Raw genomic sequence first — 18541 nt, forward strand, 5'->3', positions numbered from 1 at the left:
AACAACGTCCAATGAAAGTGCTACCTCTAGTAATAATACATCTATCTACTTCAAACACTAGTTTATATCCAAATTGATTCAGGGTAGGGCCTGATACAAGATTTCTAGAGATATCCGGAGCATATAGTACATCCTTAAGAATGATACCATTGCCCGAACTGAACATTAGCTCAACTTGTTCTCTTCCTTGGACCATGATGGAAGAGTTGTTCCCCATATAGAGCTCTTCACCATCAACAACCTTGTGAAAGGTTTTGAACCAATGTTTCACCTTGCATACATGCCTTGAAGCCCCCGAATCCATCCACCATGAGTCATCATCCTGTACCATAAAAATGTTAGGATCCGTTGCATTTAAATCCATACCAGAATTAAATTCAACCTCATGTAAGGGATTACCTTTGACAGTTGGGTCCTTGCTACTAGAAGCATGGCCCTCCTTGGATTACTCCATTTTCTTCTTGAAAATGTAGCAGTCCTTCTTGCGGTGTCCAGTTTTACCGCATTCCCAACAAGCAAACTTGTTGTTGTCCTTCTTCTTCTTGGACTTTCCTTTGGAAGAATTAACATTCTTTCTATTTCCACTAGTTAAAGCACTAGATTTACCTTCTTCCACCACATTAATGGTGGAAGTGCTAGGATTCCCATCCTTAGCGTTTTCCATGGCCTTAATCCCTTTATCAACTTGAAGATGGGTAGCCAAATCAGACAATGATATGTCCTACTTTTTGTGTTTTAATTCATGTTTAACATCTTTCCAACTATTAGGTAGCTTATCAATGATACTTGAAACAACAAATAGTTCATCAACACTAATTCCATGTTGTTTCAAATTACCATAAATACGTTGTATCTCATGAAATTGATCCATGATGGACCTACTATCAATAAATTTGAAATTATTAAAATTACTTACAAGGAACTTCTTGCTAGAAGCATCCTCCGCCATATATTTGCTCTCCAAAGACTCCCATAATTCCTTAGCAGACTCAACATGTTGATACACATCAAACAAATCATCCTCCATCCCATTGAGAATATGACCCCGACAAATAAAGTCATCATTATCCCATTTTGATTTCTCACGAATATCTTCCATGGTTTCATTCTCATGTTCTACTGGCCTAGGAGTACTAATGACATAGGCAACCTTCAACGAAGTAAGAAGAAAATACATCTTCTTCTTCCAACGTCGAAATTCCACTCCATCAAACTTCTTAAGTTTGACAAAATTAGTGGTTAGTTCTTTCACACTAGACATGATTCTAACTAATCACTTTAAATTGTTAGGTTTTCAGTAATTCTACACAATAGGAATTACTTAATGATGGTGGAACAAAACCTAAAATAGTGTATAATATCAATCTAATTATACAACAAACAATACTAATCAAAGTATTACAAACCAAACACCAATATATCAATGTAATCAGAAATTACAAGGAAAAACACTAATATGAAAGATACTAAACTTGCCTCTACTCCAAGCCAAAGAAATCACCAAGAACCATGAGAATACCAAGGACCACGTAAACCTTCAATACCGGATACTTGTCTAAGGCGTGTAAACACTTTCCCAAAGTGATTATTTCCCCCACCACGGTGCTTAGGTTGAAACTGAAAATTCACTTTGAGATACAATAGACAACACTACAATCTTTGCACTAAGATTTGTAGTAAGATGATCAAATTCTCAAAGATTTAACTTAATTGATAGAGTTTTATAAGAGATTGTAAGTTTCTTAGAGAAAAATGTGAAGAAGAAGAATACTTGGAGAGGAAAAACAGAGAGAGCAAAAACCAGACTCTCGTTTTTCTTTTAATTTGGCAATTAAAAGAATAAACGAAACCGCAACTGCCAGGAGGAGCGGGCGTTCCACCAGGAGGAGTGGGGGCTCCACCAGAGGAGCGGGCGCTCCTACTTTTAGGAGCGGGCGCTCCTCACAACCCCACGGGCGCGAACAGGGAAATTGCATATTTCACCCAACTTTCTGGAGATGCCTGGCCGCGCCCATGCCGCGGGCGCGACCATCATGCCGCAGGCGCCGCTTATAAGGCAACGGGCGCGGCTTTCCGTGGCTTCCCACCCGCGGCCTCTCCACATAAAGGAGAGGGCTCTCTTCTACCACACTATAAATTTCTAACATGCATTACCTCTCCTCAGGACTAAAGAGAAGGCTGATACTAACATAATACTCCTTCCGTATTTTAATAAGTATTACACTTTAACTAGCACATAATTTTAGACAATTTAATTGACTTGAATAAAATAAGAGATAAGTGGTGTAGTTGGTGTATTAAAAAACTTGTAAAAGAAAGATATTGGGTTACAGTTTATATTTTATTGAAAAGTGATGAATGTATGAGGAAAGAATTAATAAAAACAGTAATAGGGGGTTTGGTGGGAACCATCAAAGTAGACTGATATAATATTAAAATATAGTTTTTTGCAAAAAAAGAAATAAAAAAGGTGTAACACTTATTGAAACAAGGCTGCATTTAAAAAGTGAAACACTTATTATAGCATAGAGAATGTATGAAACTACAGCGGGATTACCATTTTATACTAAAGTAAGGAATGTAAAATGGACAAAAGTTATTAATAATATAAGTATTAGTGAGTTTGAATAGGGACCATGAAAGAAAAGAAAATTAATATTTATATAAAATAGGTTACTAAAAATTAAAAAATTAAGAGTAAAAATTAAAAAAAAAATATTGTATGAAAATGAGTGTAAAACTTAATAAACAGATGAAATATATGGTTTTTTTTTATTTTTTATTTTTATTTTATATATATATATATATATATATATATATATATATATATATATATATTTTCACCTTCAACATGTTATAATTAATCACAATTCTCAATTTCTCATCCAGCTTACAATATTCATCTAGAACTAAACATAGGTATTACAAGTACTCTGTAATATGAGCTGAGAAATTTAATAAACAGATGAAATATATGTTCATGTAGATCCCACTTATGTTTGTTCAAGTAAAAGACAATATAGCAGTATTCAAGCTCGTACGATATAGAAAGGTTGACGTTGACTTTGATTCATCATTCATTGTCTTTTAAATATTGAGTTGTGCTAAACACTACAATACACTAACAGAAAATAACAAGAAATGCACTATTCACTTATTGTACTATTCCTTTCGAAAGACCGCCGAAGACCTCGCATTGACGTAGTCACGTAGATTTTTATTTATTTTTTATTATTTTTATTTATTGGTTAAACTGAAGAGATGATATATCTAACCATTGGTGGAGCCAATTAAGGACCTGGTAGGGCACGATTTCTACCATAATAATAAAAAAAAATTAAAAAAAAAACTTTAAATTTGTGTTTTTTTAGTTAAATAAACATAAAGTGCACAAATGTTAGCACGATTACTTGTAGCTTAGTGGTTAGTGCATTGAGTTCAATTCTCTTGCCTTATTGCCTAACATGCAATATTTGTTGTTTTCCCTTGTTTGATTGTAACTTATTTAATATTTCTTTAACATATGCAAACTCGAATTATTAGTTATAATTGATATTTTGGATCATATCGATATATACTATTTGATACGAATAAGTAATTCCGAACTCATAAGAAGAAGCTTTTTAAATATGGATTATTGTTTTAAACCTTGAATAGGCCGGGATAGCATTATTGATAGATTTTGGCCTGGAGTACTACATAAATTAAATTTGAATCTTGATATTAAGAACATTTGCAGTACGTAGTTGTGTCTTGATTTTTTTGTTTTTTTTCCTTCTTAATTGAAAAGTTTAAGGAGATAGATTTTTGGGGCTTGATAAAAGGATTTCAGGATGGAATGGTGCCCTACAATTATAAAAAAAATAATAAAAAATCATGGCTTTAGCCACTGTATATATCTAACCTACAGTTAGACAACTTCATTGAACTTCATGCTACAACTTCATTGAACTTCATGCCTACACTTATATGATATTTCATAACTTAGAAGTTAAGACACACATTTTCAAAAATCATAATTTTCTTGGCTTTTTTTTATCATTTTATTATTTTTTATTTTTTTTTTTATTCTCCATCGATACTTCTTTCATATAAATGTTAACTTTTGATCTAGCTCGTTTAAGCTCCAGACAATCCATTTCAGATTGCTTTATGTTGTACAAAAAAGAAAAAAAAAATAAAAAAAAAATATAAAAAAAATAAAAAACGAGAGACTATATAAGCACAAAAGAAGAGCTTGTAAGTTGTAAACACCATTCAAACAATACATAGCTAGTTAAGCAAGAAACATGGCCTAATTTTTTTCCATGTACTTTGATATTATTGGTGATGACTGAGCTTTTGCAGATCCATTTTCCTCCCCATAAGGCTTAAGGGCCTTTCTAGCACTATCCTGAAAACTTCGACTATAAGTTTAAAGCTCTATAATGAGTAACATTGGGAGAAGATATATACAATATCTTGATCTTAGAAGATATCTAGAGCTCTTTGCCTTTTGATAGAGTTTTGAAAACTGCATTTTATAAAAATTAAATAAAATAACTATCGATTCAGGGGCATGTAATCAGTACCAGGAAGTTCCAGTTTGGGATGCTGAGAATCACCATTGCTGCAATGGAATATTACAAATTTAGGACATGGCAAAAGATAGAGAGATATCAATGCGTCTTTTACTGATAATTTAATATGTTACAAATATACAGATTTAGCTCAAACTTTTTCGAACATGAAATCGCAATCCTTAGGTATGTTATCATCTCCCATCATTCAAAGGCACCAACTGCACAACTCTACTTTGGCTGCTCGAGGAGTAGTTCATATTGTCATTCACATAGCCACCGTTGAAATCATGTACCGCACCAAGTAAATATTCACTCTCTTCTTGGAGTAGCACTCTGTTGTTCAACGACCATGGATGAGTAGTCATACCTCTGATCCCTTCTAGCTCTCTTGCAACCTCCTTCATTGTTGGGCGATCCTCTCCTTTAAGTTTTAAGCACCTCCTTGCAAGATTAGCAACTTCCTTAAGCTGCTTTATTGCACCATAACTTACTATTTTTTCATCAAGGATCTAAAACAAACGATCTTCCCTAAGCTTCCTAAGAAAATGTATAGCAAGGCATCTCTCACTCTCCAACTTAGCGTAACAAATGACCTTCTCTCTAGTTAGTAGCTTGACAAGAACAACACCAAAACTATAAACATCGCTCTTATCAGTTAGCTCACCAGTTTGCATGTACTCTGGATCAAGAAAACTACATGTTCCTTGAACCATTGTTCCTAACTGCTCTTGATCTACCGGGGTTAGCTTAGAAGCTCCAAAATCAGCGACTTTTGCTGTGTAATTATCATCCAAGAGTATGTTTGCAGACTTCATATCTCTGTGAATTATTGGTATAGAAATTGTAGTATGCAAATAAGCCAATACATCGGCAACTTAAGGAAGATCGTTTGTTTTAGATCCTTGATGAAAAAATAGTAAGTGATGGTGCAATAAAGCAGCTTAAGGAAGTTGCTAATCTTGCAAGGAGGTGCTTGAAACTTAAAGGAGAGGATCGCCCAACAATGAAGGAGGTTGCAAGAGAGCTAGAAGGGATCAGAGGTATGACTACTCATCCATGGTCGTCGAACAACAGAGTGCTACTCCAAGCAGAGAGAGAATTACCCTTTACTTGGTGAGACACATGATTTCAACGGTGGCAGAACACTTTAACAATGGTGCCAACTGATACATCTCGCTCTGATAGTTTTTGTTGTAAAATGTGACCACCATTTTGGAGAAAGCATGTCTCCCTTAGTTTCTGAAGCTTCTTTTGTCCATGTTGCCAATAGCACCAAAACCCAACTAACAACGAAGCAATGATGCCGCCACCAACACCTTATAACGATTTAGGGGTTAGAGTAAATTTAAAGCAAGCATATCTTGTAATGTATGTACTTCCTCTACATTTTTTTTTTATTTGTACATACCTTTTCACCAACCAACAAATGCATTTAAATTTGTGGAAACCCCAATTTATCTCTTGCATAAACAAATTTTGTTAAGTCGTAAATAAGTCAACAATTCTTTCTTACACTAGCATGTCAATTTTATAAATAAATCAACGACTTCGGGGCTCATATATTTAAGAAAAAGTTGTTGGTTTATTTACATTTTTACTATTTGATAACTTTTAGAGAAGCTATATAATGGGTAAGACTTGCCTCAACAATGGCTTTGTGATACAAACATAAAATAAGTAAAGACTAGCCTTTAAAGATACTCTAAATCAATCATAATGATATCATCCAGCTAATTAATCATATTTAATCCAACCAAACATTACAAATATCATTCTTCAAATAGATATTAATATCATTCAGACAATTAATTATATTATGTAACCAATTAATCATATCATCCAGCCTAGACACTTAGGGATATCATAAAAATAATTACTAATATATCATCTAGATCCACCGCAAACCAAGTAACCATGTCATCCAAGTTTGAGTTTCTCTGGGTTTTTTTTTTGAAGTGTTACACGTTTTTTTTGTAAACGTTTTTTTCGTAGCATTACACTTCCATTTTTTAACAACCTACTCAATTTATATATTAATTACTCTCCATTCAAGTTCCTCATCCAAGTCTACTGCTAATTTTTTATTACCTTTTTCCTTAGCTTTTCAAATCTCTTAGGCCTTGTTTAATTCACCTTACTTTAGCTTATTTCAGAAAAAATAAGTTCAGATCAGATCAGATCAGAAAAAATAAGTTCAGATCAGATCTTTGTTTTATGTGCAGTTTTTTATCGCTAAATATCTTTAATTTCGTAATGAAAAAAATTATGAAAATCACATATTAATAAAATACACATTATTATGAATCTAACAAGACCCCACTTGATATATTTTTTTCGTATAGATTATCGTAAATTTAAAGTCAAAATTTAGTCAAATCTGACATTTAGATCAGATCAGATCAACAAAAATAAGTGAACCAAACAACCCCTTACATTTCAATAACTTATTAAAAACCCACTATCTTTTCATATTATTTTGTTAATATCTTAACTAATTTGCCTAAAAATATGTTCAGGTAAAGGTGTGACATTAAAAAAAAATACTGAGGGAGTAGCAAGTTTGTTGACACGTCATGGGAGGAATTCGGGAAAATTCAACATGCAATGGAAAGAAAAAATATCAACGAATATGGGTATGTAGTTGGGAGTTGGGACCAGAAATAACATCAGTTTTGCTCCTGAATTATCAAGCCAATAATCCTCCTTATATCGAGCCAATCATGGAAGGTTAAAAGTTGTGTAATAACATCAACGAAAGATAGTTTTGTGATTTTGCTTATAGTAATAATAACGGTGAAATTTTTTGTTGTAAGATAGGATGAGAGGTAGTATCTAGTATGTAATAAACATGAAACGAACAAAAACAAAATAAGTTAAAAACTATACTCCTTTTTTATTTGACTTTTACACTATTTATATACAATAGTTCAATGTATGTTATATGTTTTATACGAAGTACTTAAGATTAAATATTGTTATATAGATAGTTGATACTTGTTATATACTTCGTATCTCTCAAACTTTATAGTACTGGTCAAATAGTGTGACAATAAAAGAAAATGGGAGAGCGGTTGCTTAAAGACTAGAATATATTGTACTTACCAGCAATGATTTTAGTTGCCAGTAATAAATTATTCCGACTGCTTCCAATAAATATACATGGGCTGTCCTTCGTGGCCTTGCCAATGTAGCCTACTGGGCAAGTACAATTGTAACTGCCGACGAGGTTATGACAATACTCCGGTTTTTCACAATTATTCAACCTATTGTCTGCGCATTCATCAATATCTGGACATAATCCAAGAATAATATTGTTAGGATATTCTTCTCAAATCCCAAAATTAATTAAGTAGTAGTGTTAGTAGTTAAAATATGATTTTAATTAAAAGAAAAGAAAAGAAAAGGTAATGGTAACAATTGTACTTATAAAGAAATATTGACATCGTTGGATTGTGCACACATATTTTGTCACGAAATTTCATATTTTATATACTTCATAACTTTGAGCATACTTGGTTAGATTATGTAGTCTTTTCTAACAATTTTAAGATCTACTATATGAGATGTACTTGAGTACATATATTCTTAAACTTACTATAAACAATGATGAGTTTATTATAAATTCCAAGCATTCATATTTATTTGTGAATCGCTAAACATCGCCCGCAAAATTACCATATAAAGCCCACAAATATGATTTGGTGTGACCATTATGCCCATTTTCTAAAATTGAAATAATCTCGATTTAAAAAATGTGGAGCCGTACTGGCTCGCCGGGGGAGACCGGAGGGCATGCCGGAGATGCGGGGGACGCCGGAGGTACGTCGTCGTCGACAGAAAACGAGGTAAGTCACCGTTAAAATTCACGGTTTACCGTCGGAGTGGCTCCGGCGCCTAGGATGGACGCCCAAACAGTAGCCTGGACGTCCAAGCCATACGCCAGAACCACCAGAGTGGCGTCCAGCCCAGACGCCCAGACCACCAGACTGGCGTCCTGGCCAGGCGCCACTCTATTGGCTGAGGCGGCCCTGCCAGGCGCTAGTCCAGTGGCTGTGGCAGCCCTGGCAGACGCCACCCTTATAAATTAATTTTTTTTTTCTTTTTTGATTTTGTTGTTGTTTTTTATTTATTTTTTTATTTTTTAAAAAAAAAATCGAAAATGATTTTTTAAAAAAATTCGAAATGGGTTTTTTTTTTTTAAATTAATTTTGAAAATTCGAAATAGGTTTTTTTAAAATTAAGTTTGAAAATTCGAAATGGTATATTTTTAAATTTAGTTTGAAAATTCGAATTGGGTTTTTATAAAAATTAAGTTTGATTATATATAATTATGCTTTTTTTTGTGTTAATTCTGTGTAAATATAGAAATTAAATGTATTATCCGTTAAATGTATTTATTGTAATATATAATTGATGCAGGATTATGGTGGAGACGGAAATCATTTGCCGTTGCAAACATTTACAAATGCGCAGTCATGAATTTCGGCCTGGGAGTGCATAGTCAAGCTTATTATCCTTGTACCACGGTTCTCCCTTGGCGGTCGCGTGAGACTGTCACCACACCGATCAGAGAGCTAGCTATTGCGTTTCTTGGGTCGTCATACAGACATTTCATCCGACTAGACATGTCATCCGATTTTCCAGTGCCACCGATTATACCTCGGTGGTACAACATTCGCACAGCGAGCGTAGAGGGTTGGGATGCGCTATATCATGACCGGATCCACGAATGGAACACCCTAGCTGCATTTTAGTTTTTCATGTTTACATTCTTTATTTGTAATCTTATTTGTACGTTGCTCTTTTAATGAGAACATTAATCTTTTATATTGTATTGCTTACTGCATTCTATATGTTGCATGGGTAAGTTGCGCGGATCCACGAACGGTTATATCAAAATTTAAAAACAGCAATGATAATATGTTTAAGTTGGAAGCTAAAAGAACAATCTAAAATGTTACAAACTTACAACATAATGTCCAATTTAATAAATTAAAACGATAATATTTAAAGTGCTCTATAAATAAAATGACAAAACCATCAGTAATCCCTCCTCGATGACGACTCCCACTGCGCAAGGGTCTGTTCCAGACTATCAACAACAGCTCTCCCTGTTGCACTCATGCTGTCCTTCTCAAGAGAGAGTTTCTGTACTTCCTGCATTATCTTTCCCATCCACTGCATACAACAAAAAACAAAAGATGAAATACAATAACAACATATAAAACTTAATTAAAAGACAACGATAAATATAATATAAGACATACCGCTTCCATGGCAGTAGGCGGTTGAACCATTCCATGTAGTAATGGTCACACATGGAAGGAACCCCAGAGGGCGGCCGCTGCAACTCCGCAGTCCATAAGCGGGCCACCATCGGAAACTGGTCCCACGTCCCGGTCATGATATTCGGCCATTGCACGACGTAGTCCCTCGACGATGCAGGTCGGACCGCCTTCATCGGGCATGCCGGGGGAGGAGGGACAACTTGGACAAATCCAACATGTACGCCTCGACGATCTCACGATACTGAATGAGTCCTGTGTACAGGGTCCTGGGTACCCTAACACTAGGGTTCGGGCCGAAAGGCATCTACTTCACCTGCACATAGTTTTAAAATTTAATAACATGAATATAATATGTGCAAATAATAAAATGTAGAAACAATTTATAAACGTTACCTCTAAGGGGGACAGCCTGTCCAGCAATAACCGTATCGATCGGAGGCGGTCAACGGACTTCTTCTCCGAGCGCGGACTCCACGCACAAGCACGCGGCATCCCCTCATCAATAGGAACTGGGTCACGATGTGGTCGCAATGCAGGAAAGTACTCGTATATTCAGGTCTGCAATAGAGTCAGACACCCAGTGATACCTGCCGCGTCAGCCCGACTCGCAAATCCTAGTTGGCGATACAAATACGCCAACGTAGCCGATCCCCAGGAAAACTGGCCTACACTGTCGGGGTCACACGCCTCTACTATGTCGCGTGGCCTGAGCTTGTTTCCGCCGCTCTTATCCGGAAACAAAGTACATCAGAGGAGTAGAAAAACATAAGCACTCAGCTGTGCGTCGTGCGTCCTACGTGCACTGGGGTACAAACACCGCTGCAACACGGATGCGATCTTCACACCTCCGTGTTCCCAAACACCTAGCCCCTCGGTGTACAGTGCAGCCCTGTCCACCGCCAACAACTCCGCCAGCAAATCTGCCTGATCCGCATCAGCCACAGCACAAAGTCGTTTACCCTCAACACGAATCCCCAGAATGGCCTCGACGTCATGTAACATGATCGTCATCTCACCGAACGGAAGGTGGAAAGAGTTTGTATCCGGCTGCCATCGCTCAATGAAAGCCGTGATCAGCGTACTGTCAATCTTATCGTGCATGGTGGCAGGAACGTGATTCACCCCAGTGCCCTCCAGTCGCTCGAACATCTCGCTCTCCGTCGGCCAAGCCTCAACCCATGTACGCAAAAAGCTACAAGTCTTTTCCCGGGTATGACATTTCAACAACCCCGTAACTGAAGGCCTCTCCTGATCCTCCCAAATACGGGCAGCTATGTGTCCTAGAAATCTAGGAATCACACTCCCGTCAACAGGCCCACCGGGCACCTCACTCCTAACAACCCAAGAATCATTACCGGCCCTCCACCGTTTCCTGCTTGCCCCAGATACAGTGGACGCAGATGATGTGCCAGATCTACTAACAAACCTACCACCCCTACCCTTACGCACCTCCACCATATGTGTCTCGTACATGTCATCAACCCTCTGACTGAATGGACCGTAATCATCATACGGTCCACTGCCATCGTCCACATCCTCATCCTTATCTGCGCCCTCCTCCTGCTCCTCCTCCTGGTCACCCTCCTCAGCATCATCATCGTCATCGTCATCCTCATCCCGACGGTGGATCCGTTCTCTACGAGCTGAGGCCGAAATACCACGGGATCTGACATGTCTATGCCCCGACCTCTCCACTGAATAGCTTCTACTAAGAAGCTCTACATTCTTCCCCGCACCATGACGACCCAGTGAATTCTACACAAAATTTTAAAATATATAAACTTACAAAAATTTATACGAAAAATAGCTACCACTACCCAAATCAAATAAACTAAAAACATACTAACAAATTAACATAATAAAGAAATTAACAAAACAATTAAATAAAAATAATAGAATAAAAAATACACTTAGAAAGGAAATAAAACCAACACAGAAGAATATATATAAACATAAATAATTCATTCCCAATTAAAATAAATTAACTAACCAAAAACAATATCAATAATAAAATTTAAAATAAATTAACTAACCAAAAACAATATCAATGTCACAAAAAAATATAAAACAAATCAAAATAGAGAATAAAAATAAAAATGTACAAAAAAACAAACAAATAATTGTAAACAAAATATAAACATAGAAAAAATACAACAAAATTGAAAAAATTTATAAATATAAACAACAAAATATAAAAATAATTCAAAAAGATATTACACAAAAAAACAAAAAAAAAAATAAAAACAATATTTTAAAACAAATATAAAAAAAAAAGAAAAAAAAGGGGGGGGGTGCCTTGGCTGGACACCCAGCCAGCGGTGGTGGCGCCAGCTGCAGACGCCGCCACCAGTGGGCTGGCGCCTGGGCTGGACGCTACAGCCACGGCTGCGACGCTTTGAATAAACGCCACAACCGTGGCTATGGCGTCCAGCCCAGGCGCCAGCCTACTGGTGGCGGCGTCTGCAGCTAGCGCCACCACCGCTGGCTGGGCGTCCAGCCAGGGCGCCCCACCTCCGTCACGGCGGTTTTCCCTTTGTTTTTTTTTTTTTTTTTTTACAAATTGTACCTTGCCTCCTTGGGACCTCCTTCCCTCCGCCGCCGCCGCCAATTCCTTGCCTTGCCGCCTCGACATTGCCGTTGTTTGAAATATTTTTTTTAGAGAGGTTGAAAGAAGATGAGCGATGAGAGTGTGAGTGATGAGAGTGTGAGTGTTTTTTTTTAGGTCAAGGGCAATATTGTCAAACCAAGTGAATTTTGTGGGCTTTATATAGTAATTTGTGGGCGATGTTTAACAAATCCCATTTATTTACGAGGCGTTTAGTAAGAGGAATAAGGATAATGAGGATAAGAATAGAGAATTAGTAAGTGGAATAGGGAAGAAAATTATGTTATCCTTTGTTTTGTATGAGTTGGAAATTAAATTGAGATAAGTAGTAAATTACCTAATTATCCTCACTAACCTTTCTCCTCTTTCTCTTCCTTCCTTTTTATTAAGGGTTAAATTGTCTTCAACCTTATACCTGCCCCCCTAATTATAGAAATAGAGGGAATAAACTCTTATTTTATCCCCGTAACTTTTATATAAAAGATAATTTGTATCATTTCGAACAAACAAGGGATAATGGAACATGAGAGATTTTAAATCCTTATCCCATCAATAATCCCCACGAACAAACAAAAACCTGTTCTGTACACCCGGGTGTACCTTCTTTTAGGTACACCCAGGGGCATATTCGTAATTTCTTAATCAGTATGTTTGGCTGGACTTTCTTCGCTGAAGTAGATTCAAGACGCCGTTCCTAATATCGTCGGCGAAGTTTCCGTCAACATCGATGTTCCAACGGCTTCGAATTTCCCGTCAAAACTACGCTTGATTCCAACGTCGGCGCTTTCAAATTGCTTAGCTTGTTGCGCAAAATTGTGATGTTCCTGCCGAGCAGCGAAGGTTGATCTACAAAGGTCATATTATGAAAGATGACCAAACCTTAGTAAGCTATGGTTATTGATTTTTTTGCCGATTTTTATCTTTTTTATTTGTGATTTTTGGGCTGATGTTGATTGATTTGGTAATTTGTGGAATTTTGTGATGAGAGAATTGTTTAAATGTTAGCCGGAGTAGCAAATTTGATGATAATGACGTTGAATAAATTACAAAAAAGAGGAAGGTGATGATGGGTTCTTCAAGTTTCGTAGAGTATTTGCAATACCATTGATGACAATGATGATGATTCAAATAATATTTTGCTCATTTATTAAATAAGCAAAATTATTTGCTCATTTATTGATTAAATGAGCAAATGACTACACCGGGTGTATATAACAAATTCTACGGACAAACAGGTGCTAATGTGTTGGTATATCAGGCAAGTAATGGTAATAATGTAATTATTTACATTTACAAGAATGTATATGTTTTTAAATTAATAAACATATAATTTTACCTGGCTCTTAATCTCTTTATTTGCTATTCCCCTAGCTCCTCTTCGTAGACGTTGCTGCCCTTATTAATCCTTTCTTAACTTATTAGTGATTGTCTTTTTTTTATTAGGTGGAAAGAGGTTGGGTTTCCTTTTCTACTTAGTTTATGGTTCTGTTTCTACTGTTTAAATAGTAACACTTTGAAGTACAGATCATATAGATTATAGAGAAACAATTGGAGAACTGAGGTGCTTTCCAAATTATATATGCATTTTTGTCAGAGAGATTAAGAATGAAACTATTAAAAATTAGCTTAATTGGACATAAACAGCATCAGCAGATACTAGAAGATTGGATTAAATTGGTATTTTGAAAGAACACATAACAAAGAATAGGTGAAAGAAGTACGTACCTTGGCAATCATGAAGGTAAGGGTTACCATGGAAACCAGGGTTGCATTGGCAGAGGTATCCCTGCTTGTCTGAAAAGTCTTGATCAAGGCAGGAACTATTTCCGCGACACAAGTAGTCCTTAGAAAATCGAGAGCTTTGACATTTCTTTGTTCCGATTAACCAAGTATAGATTACAGGTAGTTGCATATTCTGGTAAGCCTCATAATCTTTAGCTAGAACAATGGACTTGATAGAAATTTCCGTCTCCTGATTTAGGATTGTAGTGACATCTATCACCTATACCGAATGGGTAAGGAACGGTGATGTTGCCACATTTTTCGGGGCAATTAGGAAGCGCTATTTGTGATGAAATGTTAGAAGCTGCCACAAGTGGTTGAAGGTGCAATACTATTGACATGAATGCTTGCAACCCCCTTTTCCACATGGTTTGTCCTTACTCTCGATCTCTAATGTGCTTCAATAGATTAAAGATTGTAGTTGGTACTTGGTATTGTGACATACATATAAAGGGGGCACAACAATTAACAGCCCAATCGACACTCAGTGGCTAATTGTACCATTTACATGAAAAGTCCTCCTCTGTATTTATTATGTACAATTGTGCATGGCCGTGAATTTTGTTGCACGTTATGATTCAAACAATTATGTGAGATAGTACGTAGTTGATTGCGACCTTGAAACTTATCCAACGTTTTACACTGTTAACTCAATTATTGTACTGTCGTAATTAATTATATGTTTCAATGAATTGGAACATAAGTTGAACGAACGTAATTGACGCGGCGTACCACTCCTTGTAGGTGGAAGAAAATTCTTCTATCCCATAATTTGTATTCTTATAGGCCTTGTACTCTTGTGTGTCTAAGTACAAACGGCTATTCTAGGGGTAATTTCAAAGTTAATTAGTTGGTATAGTGGTATAATTGATTGCAAAGAAAGATATAGATCCTGTGTAGTGTGTAGTGCAATATCTCACAACTTTGGAAGACCCAAGTGATTAATTTCCTCCGATTCACTTCTTTTTTTTTGACAGAAATAAACTTTTACTTTATATACATACTAATACACTCAGTGGCGGAACACAATATGATCTGATCTAATATAATCACATTAGATAATAATAATAAAAAAAAATATAGAATATATAGCCGATTAACTTAGACTATCATTACGAAACATATATCATTGATAAAATAATTAATAGTCATAAAGCAAAATATGAACCATCTAACCAAAATATAAAAAAAAATTAAAAAAAAAAAAAGGATTGGAAGTGTGCACAAAATTGACAAGTAACATTTCAATACTAGGGGACATTTATTTTCATCAACATTATCAGTTTATACTGTTACAACCAAGGAAGCTCGCTCACTAATAACATGATTAGAAACTACATATAGCAATTGAAAAAGGCAAAACGGACTATCTAATGTAAAACAAAAGGCATAAGATAAATCGTAATACTCATTCACGCATACATCTAAAGTATTAAATATATGAACTAAGATTGTAAATATTAGACCCGCTGGCAAATTAGAGTATGAAATTGCATGCAAATCTTATTAGGTTGGTTTTTTATTTTCATATTTTTTTATATGAAAAAGCATCAAATAAACTTTTTTATTTTTCCTGAAAAAAAAAAAAAAAAAAAAAAAAAAAAAAAAACAAACCAACAAAAACAAACTTGTAGCCTGTTGTCCCCTTTTCCCTCCTCCCCTGACTATAATCCTTACTCATGTAAAAACAGATTACATGTTTCAAATTTGATATTATACTCGTATTAATGTGTATATTCCTAATATGATATTCTCAAACATAATTTTTTATCACGAAATTAAAGGTGCTTAGTGCATGATAAATATTAAATCTTCATTAATTATTTTTTTACTATGAAATTTAATAAATTTAACGATAAGTATATGGTTTGATCTGATGTGGTTTGATTTGGTCTAATCATTTTAAAACAGTAAACAAATATTTTATATAAGTAAGCTTAACAGCCTAAACTGAACATAGCCTTAGGGTGGGGTTATATTTATTGTTATTATTATGTGTTACAGCTAGTTTGAACTTTCAAAAGCTAAAGGAACTGAGTTGTAGAGGTCATGTAATAATTGAGGTCACACCATTCAAACGGTTTTTAGTGTCATTACCTATAATGTTAATAAAGAGTTCATAACATGTCCTTCCATTTTGATGAATAATTGTATGATTTTTTGAGACATATTCAACAATGTAATTTAAGAAACAAATTAAAGGTAGTTGTTGATGACTATGACATTGTACAAAGATAACAACTCAATTATGGAATGAAGTAGTGAGGTGATTCCATGTTTTGCAATTCCAATCTATTATAAAGTCTATTACTTACCAATAACTATATTATAAACCAACAAAAGTTGATTCAAGTGGTAAGGGAGCGAGGTCTTAAATTCGAGCCTCATTGTACGTAGAAAGTGACTGAAACTCTTGTAAGGATATCAATCCACCATAAACCAGATCTACAACATATATGAGTCGAATTCAAATGTGATGAATCAGGTGAACTTCCTACAAAAAAATATCTACTACTTCATATACAACAAGAATGAAACAACGCTTTCTAATTAATCCAAATTATCCTCTTTAATTATTTTCACTTTTTGTTTTTCTTAATTTTTTTTTTCACTCTTTCCAATTCACACAATTATTTTGAAACCTTTTGTATTACTTTATACTTTACTTTCTCATTTTTAATTTTAACCTACCAACGCCTTCTCAATTATTCTACACTACTACAACTCCCGTCCTTTTGAGACGCTTTTTTCCATTATTTACAACATTGAAAAGCGCCGCTATTTTTATTCTCGACGCTGTATAAAAGCGTCGAGAAAAAGTGAGTCGAGAAATTCACGACGCCTTTTCGTGTCACAAATCTTGACACCCTTTTATGTCCCAATACTTTGTGATGCCTTTAACTGTCTTCAATATCGATGCTTATTAATATCTAATAAAATATGCTAACCGTCGAAAATATCGGTATTCAAGCGCCACCACCAAATTTCTAGACGCTTTTTCCCATCCATTGTCGTCGTTGTTTTCAGTCCCAAAATCAATTGAGACGCTTTTTTATGTCCACACAAAAATAGTGGCGGGAAATTTTGAAACTGATTAAAGCAAAATTTCTTGACAAGAGAAAAAGCGTCTAGACTTTTTTTTATTACTGTTTGTTTTATATAATTTAAATAAAAGTTTCTTCAAATATTTTTCTTTTGGTAAATAAATAAATTTGTATTGCCAAATAAATCTGCAAAGCAGTAAAAATTTTTTAATTTCTTTACAAAACCAGCCACCAAAGCAAAAATATACCAAAACCAACATCAACAAGTATCCAAAACAACCGACAAAAAAAAACCAACAAGGCAACAAAGGCAGCAGCTAGACCAAGTAACAACTTGAAAGCAGCAAGAAAGGCTTCAAGGCAACACCCAAGCAGAGAAACCAACGAGGAAGCAGCTGAAAAAAATCACCCAAGCTCAAGACGGTAGTTGCCAGCAAAGAAGACAAGCAGCAGCCACCATTAAAAGCCAGTAGCAGCAAAACCACGGGGTAGCAGCAGCCAAACCAGCAGAGAGGAAGGCAGCAGGCATGAGGGTCAGCAGCCAGCACAACAACCAGAACAGAAGAACCCAGGCATCAGTAGCCAGCAGTCAAAGCAAGGGCAGGAAGCAGGCGAAGAGCAGGAACATCAGCCCATATTCTAGTCAGCAAGTAGCAAATCTCAGAAAAATGGGCACATCAGCCAACAAATTAACAGGCAGCTTAGCACCAGGCAGGCAGCAGCAGACCAAGCCACTGCCAAAAGGCAGCAGCAAAAGAACCAGGCAACAGCAACAAGATAGCAGCAGCAACTAAATGGCAAAGGAAATGCTGAGTACAATAGGCTCAGCCACGTGAACAACACCAAGCACACTACCAGCAAGGTATAAAACATATATAAAATTAATAAAGTTTCTGTCAAAATTAACGAACAAAAAAGAGTTGAAATCCAATCCCTAACCTACATACTATCACTGATTGATGTTCCAAAAAGCCTAGTCATGTCCAAAATATCATCATTATTATTACATATATCAACTGCCAACTAAATTAAAAAGTTAGATTGAACCCTACATAAGTTAACTACTATCTAACTAACTATAAATAAATGAAGGTGCATAGTAGGCTAATTTCTTCAGTAGGTTTCCTTTGTTCTCCTGTTGCATTCATGACCTTAGAAAAAAAAATCAATAAGTATATAGTATTTAATTGTCAGAAGTAATACAGGGGTAAAAAAATTGTCTGAAGGAATGCAATGGTATAAGTATATTTTTTTTTGATG

General features: G+C 35.6%; 1 protein-coding gene and 1 pseudogene across 1 annotated transcript; both read right to left on the reverse strand.

Annotated features, from left to right (window-relative positions):
- Nucleotides 1-721: 721 nt before the first annotated feature.
- LOC110697893 lies at nucleotides 722-1261 on the reverse strand. Its single transcript, XM_021875298.1, has one exon. It carries the CDS (start codon nucleotides 1259-1261, stop codon nucleotides 722-724), a length of 540 nt encoding a protein of 179 aa, XP_021730990.1.
- A 2401-nt stretch (nucleotides 1262-3662) lies between these two features.
- LOC110697894 lies at nucleotides 3663-14781 on the reverse strand (annotated as a pseudogene).
- Between the last annotated feature and the right edge of the window lie 3760 nt (nucleotides 14782-18541).

The sequence above is a fragment of the Chenopodium quinoa genome, unplaced genomic scaffold, assembly GCF_001683475.1.
Source record: "Chenopodium quinoa cultivar QQ74 unplaced genomic scaffold, ASM168347v1, whole genome shotgun sequence".
Lineage (NCBI taxonomy): Eukaryota > Viridiplantae > Streptophyta > Magnoliopsida > Caryophyllales > Amaranthaceae > Chenopodium > Chenopodium quinoa.